The 8874-nt window shown below is 47.9% G+C and overlaps 1 protein-coding gene across 1 annotated transcript; it reads left to right on the top strand.

The window, feature by feature from the left end:
- Positions 1–7657: 7657 nt before the first annotated feature.
- LOC141731659 (olfactory receptor 14C36-like) lies at positions 7658–8590 on the top strand. Its single transcript, XM_074558071.1, has one exon. The coding sequence runs from the start codon at positions 7658–7660 to the stop codon at positions 8588–8590; it is 933 nt and encodes a 310-aa protein (XP_074414172.1).
- The last annotated feature ends 284 nt before the right edge of the window (positions 8591–8874 follow it).

Consider the following 8874-nt stretch of genomic DNA (forward strand, 5'->3'; position numbering starts at 1 on the left):
GATATGGGGGAGGGGGTTGTGGATATTTGGTGTAGTTCTCTCCATTTCTTTGCACTCTAAAGATGAGAGGGGTTGATCTGTCATTGCACAACCTCTCAATGCCACTGAAAACTACTCAATCACAGCCCAAAATTCCTCAGTCCCAAAGCCCCTCAGTGTGGAACGGGGTTGCAAGGGGTTTGGGCAAAGTGGGCTTCAAATCAGGAGGGATGAGATGGGCATTGGGTGGGGCACAATGGGTGGGACAGGGATTGGGATGGGTGGGATGGAGGATATATGGCCTGGGAAGGGGGTCTTGATGCCCAGGAGGGGTGGGATGGGTTCAGTTGGGATTGAGAGGGTGGAAAAGGGTCTGGAATGCGATAGCCACAGGATGGGAATGATCAAGAGAGGGGGAACTCATTGCTGAGTGAGTTTTTTGATATTCCACATTCCTGAAGAGATTTTTGGGTCATCCCACATTTCTGAGGTGGTTTTGGGGCACTCCCCAATTCTTAGGGGGGGTTCCCGAGGGCAGCTCCATGGAGCCTCATTGCCAGAGGTGTTTTCCTTGGGCACAAGCTCAGAGCTGTAGCCATAGTCTGTTGCCTTGGGCCTGGAGAGCAGAGAAATGATGAACGGCCCCAGACATCTCCAGTGGATGTTTGAGGGCAGGGAGAGTTCTGCATAGGTGGGGTGGTCACTGCCCCATCCCAGACACGGCAGCCTCTGGGGCAGAAGGTGGCTGCAGGAGTGCCCGTGGAGAGGGGAGTCCGGCGGCTCCACCAGGGCAGCTCCTCGGTTGTTGGCTCCCCCCTCATGGAGCCCACGGACCGTCCGGGTGGGTTTTGTCCTCCAGAGACCCCCAAAGCCCCCGGGCGGCCGTGGGCACCGATGGCAAGCCGCTCTGTGTGGAGCTGATGGGCTCTGGGGCAGGAGGGGGAACTGCGGCTGGTTTGGGGTGCGTGGCTCGGCTGCTCCTGGCACAGTTCCCCTGAGCCCCTGGCGTGGCTCTGCCAGGCCCCCCCCCCCCCCCCCCCCCCAGCGCTTGCCAGAGGTTCTTTAACAAAGATGCTGGTAAATTTACCATCTGGAATTACACTAAATACAATTTCAAGAAGCTGCTGGTTTGCTTGGCAGTTTGCTGAATTCACATTGTTGTTTCTTTCAGTAAAACTGCACTTGAAAAGGTCTTCTTAAATTTATGCTTGCATAAAATTTCTGGCTACCATGGGCTTCTCTCAAAACTAAATTACATTAGATCGTGACACACTTATTGCATCCTTTTAATCCCTGCAGTGAATCCATCATGGTGGTATTTGAATGACAGATTGCTCAACTTTTCAGTGCCTGTTTTCCATTAATACCATAAGAATAAGTTAGATTTTATTGTATGTATAACTTTTAAGGATTTGAATTTTTGATTCTGTGATGTTCAATTTAATGCAAATTCAGGGTTGATAAGATTAAGCAAAGTTAAGCTTCATTATTGTTAGATTTGAGCAATGCTAAGTTACATTCTATTAATTTGAAATCCTGTTGTTGTGGATTGAAAGATAATGTGTGTATTCTATTTGCCATCTGTGAGAGGTAGGACAGTTATCTTCTGTTAATTGGGCGGTTTTCTTCATCTTTGCCTCAACCAATCCTCCCTCGGGGGAGGTATCTTCTGTTAATGGGCCAGTGAGTGTCCCTGCATGAATGATAAAAATTACATCATCCCTTTGTGAGATGCTCTGCCCAGAGTGAGAAGCCAGGCATTTCTACCTGGATATAATTTGAGATTTTGGGACGCAAATACAATCTTTCCACTGGATTCCCAGAGGAGCAGCCTTTTCCGGAGTGGATTCCCAGAGAAGCAGTTTTCTTCTCCACTGGATTACCAGAGGAATATGAGGCCCATCTACACCACCACTGGACCTTCAGAGGAAATCTCCACCCTTCTACAGGATCCCTGCTCCAACAGAACCACATATGTCACTGCAGGAGCACTGCAGCCACCATTCAATGGGACTGCTGCCAACACCCTGACCAGCAGGTATTCTGACTCTGTCAGTAGGTTGGGGTTTTTTTTGTTTGTTTCTACTATTACATTTGTATTTTTAGTTTTCCTATTAAAGAACTGTTATTCCTATTCCAATATTTTTGCATAAGAGCCTCCTAATTTCAAAATTATTATAATTATGAGGTAGGGGGGTTTACATTTTCCATTTCAAGGGAGGCTCTTGCCTTCCTTAGCGGACACTTCTCTTTTCAACCCAAGACATTAACCTTTAGGGAAAAATTGAAAATATATACCCCACACTCGGTTGGAAGTATCCTAAGCCAAAAGGCTGAGAAATGGCTCACTGATTCTTAAGTGCTAAAGTATGAAGCCATCCTAATAGACAATGGATTAGAGCTAACCAACTCAACCCTGCCCAGTTTTTGTGTGGAGAACCAGATGAGGAACTAATACATAATTGCCTAGAGGTTATAAACTATGAAACCAAAGTAAGAGAGGACCTGACAGATCAACCACTCCAAGGTGGAAAATGATTGTACATCAATGGATCTTCACAGGTAATAAAGGGGCAGAGGGTATGGGGTATGCGATAGTGCATGAAGGGTTGGTAGCCATAGAAAAGAGAAAGTTACCTTCCAGCTGCTCAGCCCAAGCATGTGAGTTGTATGCCCTAAAGGGAGTTCTGGAAATATTAGCACAGAAAAGGGGAACAATAGATATAGGACTCAAAATACACTTTTGGAGTAGAGGATACATTTGGAAAACTTTGGGAAGAGAAGGCGCTATTAAATTCAAAGGGAAAAGGACTGATTCATGAAAAACTTAATTTAGAAGTGTTAGAAACCTTACAATTACCAGAGGAAGTAGCAGTTGTGTATGTTAAAGGGCATCAAAAAAGGGCGACTCAGGAGGTGCAAGGAAACAATTTAGCCAATTTAGAAGCTAAAAATGCAACTGAATCAGAGACAGAAAAACTAACAATAGTATTTACACCCATGAAAGAAATGCAAAATTCCCTGTATTCCGTGGGACAGAAGAGGAAGAACTCCTTAAAATAGGAGCCAAGAAAGACAACGAAGGGAAGTGGAGATTAGCAGATGGGAGGCAAATGTTGAATAAACTCCTGGCCAGGAAAACGCTAGAAGGCACACATAGAACAACACATTAGGGTACACAAGTGCGAAGTGATCGATTTCTAAGTGATTGGGGATGCATAGAAATTTTCAGAATAGCTAAGCAAGTAACTGAACGGTGTGCAATATCTCAACAAGTGAATAAGAAAATCATGAGGAAAACACCCAGAGGAGGGTCAGAAGTAGCCTTATGGCCCTTCCAAAACATGCAAGTAGCCGTTACTGAGCGTCCCCAGGTACAACAGTGGAAATTTTTGCCAGTGATAGTAAGTCATGTGACTCATTGGGTAGAGGTGGTACACACGGTGAAAGCCAATGCCAGTGTTGTGAGTAAAACTCTTCTAGAATCAATCATTCCCTGATATGGGATGGCAAACAGAATTGATTCAGACTGGGGAACTCATTTCACATCAAAGATATTGCAGAAAGTTGTTCTGGCTCTGGGAGTAAAATGAGAATTACACACTCCATGGCATCCACAGAGTTCCAGTTGGGTTGAGAGAATGAATCAAACTCTTAAGAGAGCTCTAGTTAAGATAATGATTGAAACCCAAATGTCATGGATAAAATGTCTCCCTTTGGCCTTATTAAGAATTAGAACCCAACCCCAGACAGATCTGGGGGTGTCACCCTATGAAATGATGTTTGGGTTACCCTTCCTGACCTCACCCCAGAAGGTTGCCACCTATGAGGAAGGGGAAGCCAATGCCAAGAAATAAATAATGTCTATAGCACAAACCTTAGAAGGGCTAACACATAGAGGGGCAATTCCTCAAACTACCACCCTGGATTGCAGAATCATTAAAATTAATCCCAAGGACTGGGTGATGATTAAGTCATGGAGAGATCAGCCTCCAACTCCTCAGTGGGAAGGTCCCTTTCAGGTACTGCTCACCACCGAATCGGCCGTGTGAACTGCAGAGCAGGGATGGACTCATGCCAACAGAGTCAAAGGCCCAGTAGAAGAGCCCAAAGAGTGGACTGTAACATACAGGCTGGGTGAAACAAGATTGACTTTCAAGCAGAGACTGGAAGACAACCAGAAAAACACCAAGACGCCCAAAAAGTAGAGTCAAACTTCCACCAACCAGCTTGAGAACTGTCTTCCTGTTTTAGTGGGTGAGAATTACCAGCATCTGTTGAGGGGAAATACACAACGGACTCTAAAAGGTAATGGGGCAGCATCCTTAAGCAGTAAGACAAGGAATAGAGGGCAAGATTGGGTTGGCCCCTTTGTTTGCTACCAAGAAGGCTCCATAGCCCTGCTGCTGGTATGAACCATTGTAGGCATGATAAGGTAGGGACAAAAGGCCATATCAGACCTCTATCATTCCTCAATTGCTTTTTAATTCAACAGGGACTGGAGGGCAGGACCAAGATGGCCTCTGTACTGACCCCTAAGAAGCACCAACTATGGGTAGCAACCACAAAGTCACGGTAGATGGCAGCCAAAGCCATACTGAACCTCTGTGATGCCCTTTTGTCCATTCCAAATAAGTGTGTCTAAGGAAAACCTGAAATTTTTTCTGCTGTTCCCACTGTCCTTGCCCACATCAACAGATGCTGGTATGACTCATTCAAGAAAGAGAGAAAATTTTTTACTCAACTGTTTGAAAAAAATTACTTATAGAAAAGGGGGGTTTATTATAGATGAGCATTTCTACAGTTGACTCTCACAATTAAAGAGTGAATATTAAATATATGTTAAGAGAAGGTTTCTAGATGTATAGTATCCTTCCCTTCCCCCTGGCATTGTTATCACAGGATGGCCTCAGTAGTCGGGGCATTTGGGAGGGTGGGCTTGTTACTGTGGCAGCACCTGAGCTCCAATCAAGGACTAAGACAGTGATCTCCACCACTGGACAGAGAAGAAGTCGATTGACAAGACTTTGGGGGGGGCTAGAGGTGTAAAAAACAGAATATCCATTTTGTAGATGAGCACACAGTGACTGAATTTTTGCTCCTGGCATTGTATGCTTTCATTTATTCAGTCTTCTGTTGTATTATGATAAGGTCTTAATAAAGCATTTACATTTTTGAAAGTAAAAATAGTTTGTCACATGGCGTTGGGGAATGTGAGGCAAGGTTGTCACCAATGGATCAGCTCTCAAGGTATAACTTCTCTGACCTGGCCAGACCTCCTTAGGAGAGACCCTTCATCAGCATCAATCACAGAATGGTGCAATCACCTCTTGTATAATAAGAACAGCAATAAAAGACACCCTTTAAGATAGGATTACATATTTCTCAGAAGCTCCTTGAAATATTTCTCCATAACGGTAAAAGGAAATCTTCCTGATGAACTGCTCCAGACCAGAGAGTAATCAAGGCAGAGCCATGGTTTGTCAGGACTTGCTTGATCCTAATGAGCCCTGTGGTGCATTTGGAGCAGAGCCCTGGAACCCTGGGTCTGACGGGAGACTGCACAAACCTTTCCAAGAGTCAAAGCCAGTGGAAAACCCCAAAGTGTCTCAAGGCACCAATGGGTCTCACTGAGGTCCATCCCAACACAGGCTCCTCATGGACTCCTTGGAGAAGAGAATTGGAGACCAGGACGGCAAAAAAACTTCTGAGAGACTCAGTGTAGAAAGGAAATTCCAAAGTACCTTAAAAACCTTGAGTATCTCAAAGTATTAATGAGCACCACTGAGTGTCAGTACAGAGCTCTCAAGGGACTCGTTAAAGCAGATAATTGGAGCCATGATTGCACAAACCTCTCACAGAGTCTGTATCAGAAGGGAAACACCAAGTACCTTAAAATAACTGAAGTACTCTGAAGCGTTAATGCGCCCCACTGAGTGTTGTTACTGACAAAGCCTCTCCAGGGACTAGTTAAAGCAGATAATTGGAGGCCATGACTGCACAAACCTCTCAGAGACTCCAAGGCAAAAGCCAAACCCAAAGTCCTTTGAAAAACCTGCAGTCCCTTGGAGCATTAAGGAGCCCCCAGGGCCATTCCTGAGCAAGGCTCCCCAGGGACTCCTTCCAGCAGATCCTTGAGGCCACTGGGATGTGGGCTAGGGGGGGATGCTGAGGGCAGGCCAAGGGGCTGACAGTGCCCAGCCTGGCTGGGGCTGTGCCAGGAGGCCCCAGGGCCTCAGGACAAGGTGTCTCCTCACAGCCATTGGTGGCACAGACCCTGCTTTGGCCCAGGGCACCAAGACTTGGCTTCTCTTTATCCCCACCTGTCATCACTGCCTCCAGTTCTCTGCTCTGCCTGGGGCCTGGGGACACTTTCTCAGTCGTGTCCCTCAGTGGGACCCATTACAAGTCCAAGAAACTTTGGAGTTGGATTCTGACTTGGAGTTCTTGAGAGGTTTCTTCAGCTCCCTCTGAGGGACTGATGTTCGGGGCCTGATCACAAAGCTCCAGAGGTTCATTAAATTCCTTGTGCTGTGTCTGTGCTGCTGAGGTGGGCTGGGCTCCTGGCACAGAGGCAGCTCCTGGTAACCAAGCAAAGCTTCAAAAGCACATTTCTCTTGATGAGCAGCTCTTCTGCCAGCCCAGCAGGGCTGGGGCACTGCCTGCAGCCACCCCGGGCACAGCACAGAGGCACAGAGAGCTTCCATCAGTCAGGGCTGGGAAGGTGCTGAGAAGTGCCTGGGGCAGAATCACTGCCAGCCCTTGGCACAGGAACCTCTGGCTGCAGGACAATGCAGCTGCAGCTCCTGGAGCCATCTCCTAAAGCTGGAACATCCCAATGCCTACAGACTCTGTGAGTACATTCTCTGATTGTGCCTTGTGCAGAGCAGCCAGGGGTGCCCAGGGCTGTCCTGCAGAGCAGGGTCCTGCAGCCCAGGGTGCTGTGCTGGGGCAGGGACTCTGCTGCCTGCCAGGGACAGCTCTCAGCCGGCCCTGGCAGCTGCTCCCAGCACTGGGGGTTGAGGTCTGAGCGAGAGGAGACAGATGGTAAGGTTTGGAAATGTTCTCCTTGTGTGGTGAGGATGCTGTGTTGTTCAGGACTTCTGCCAGCATGGCATTTAACTAAACAACATTTCCAAGTACATTATACAGGGAGCACAGCAAGTCAAGGGCTGCATACAAGGGAAAATTCTGCTTTTTTTATGTACTACTCAGGGTTGCCTGGGTAGGAAATTGTCTATAGATATTCGTCTCTGGTTCAGGTTTAGAACAGTAAAAAAAGTTATCTCAGATCTTACAAACCAGGCAGTGAGAGAAATCAGTACAGGGTCCATTAGAGACTGCATCACTGTCACTTTTCCAGCCTCCTCAGGGTTGCTCTGACGTTGCCATCAGAGCCTGCAGATCCAGAGCTGCCCCTGGGAAGTGCCAGAGATGGGAGGGGTCTGCAGGGCAGAGCTGAGCCCCCAGGGCTGGGCTGGGCTCTGGCAGCCCTGGCAGGACCCAGCCCTGGGCAGAGGGAAGCAGCTGCTGGCAGGGACAGCTCCAGGCAACAGAGCCCTAAGCAGGCAGAGGGGGTAAAGTGCCCCCAAGCTGTGCTGGGATGTTTCAAGTCTTCTCCAAACCCAACTACTCCATGATTACTTTTTTTACAGATCCTCATGCCAAGAAACTGCAAATGTCCAACAGCAGCTCCATCAGGCACTTCCTCCTGCTGGCATTGGCAGACACACGGCAGCTGCAGCTCCTGCACTTCTGCCTCTTGCTGGGCATCTCCCTGGCTGCCCTCCTGGGCAACAGCCTCATCATCAGCGCCGTAGCCTGCAGCAGCCACCTGCACACGCCCATGTTCTTCTTCCTGCTCAACCTGGCCCTCACTGACCTGGGCTCCATCTGCACCACTGTCCCCAAAGCCATGCACAATTCCCTCTGGGACACCAGGGACATCTCCTACACAGGATGTGCTGCACAGGTCTTCTTTTTTGTGTTCTGTGGTATAACAGATTATTTCCTCCTGACCATAATGTGCTACGATCGCTACGTGTCCATCTGCAAACCCCTGCACTACGGAACCCTCCTGGGCAGCAGAGCTTGTGCCCACATGGCAGCAGCTGCCTGGGCCAGTGGCTTTCTCTATTCACTGTTGCACACAGCCAATACATTTTCCCTGCCCCTGTGCCATGGCAATGCCCTGGGCCAGTTCTTCTGTGAAATCCCACAGATCCTCAAGCTCGCCTGCTCCAAATCCCACCTCAGGGAACTGGGACTCCTTGTGTTTTCCATCTGTTTCGGTTTTGGATGTTTTGTGTTCATTGTTTTCTCCTATGTGCAGATCTTCAGAGCTGTGCTGAGGATCCCCTCTGAGCAGGGACGTCACAAAGCCTTTTCCACCTGCCTCCCTCACCTGGCCGTGGTCTCCCTCTTCTTTTGCACTGTCATATTTGCCTACCTGAAGCCCCCCTCCATGTCCTCCCCATCCCTGGATCTGGCCCTGTCAGTTCTGTACTCGGTAGTGCCTCCAGCCCTGAACCCCCTCATTTACAGCATGAGGAATCAGGAGCTCAAGGCTGCAGTGTGCAGACTGATGACTGGATCCTTTCAAAAAAATTAAACTGCCGGCCAGTTTTTGCTAATCACTTGTAATAAAAGTAATTTTTGATACTTTGTGTTGGTTTCATTTTGGAGGTTCTTTCCTTTGTTTTTTTTTTTTCATGTTGTCCACAAAAAATGTCATTGTTTGTTCCATTTCTCATTTTGTTTCTCTCCACCTTCCCTGTGGCCACAGACTGTGTCAATGAAGGGGATGCAATCTCAGTGGCTTTAAAGGAACTAAAGCATGTCCAGCAGAGTTTTCTGCAGAGATGCCCTTTTGTTGCCTTCTCTGGAGATGCAGCA

The sequence above is a fragment of the Zonotrichia albicollis genome, chromosome 24 (genome assembly GCF_047830755.1).
Source record: "Zonotrichia albicollis isolate bZonAlb1 chromosome 24, bZonAlb1.hap1, whole genome shotgun sequence".
In the NCBI taxonomy this organism is placed as follows: Eukaryota; Metazoa; Chordata; class Aves; order Passeriformes; family Passerellidae; genus Zonotrichia; species Zonotrichia albicollis.

Bases quoted from the DNA above. Each gene is read 5' to 3' on its own strand.
- LOC141731659 (XM_074558071.1), top strand. From the start codon at position 7,658: ATGTCCAACAGCAGCTCCATCAGGCACTTCCTCCTGCTGGCATTGGCA.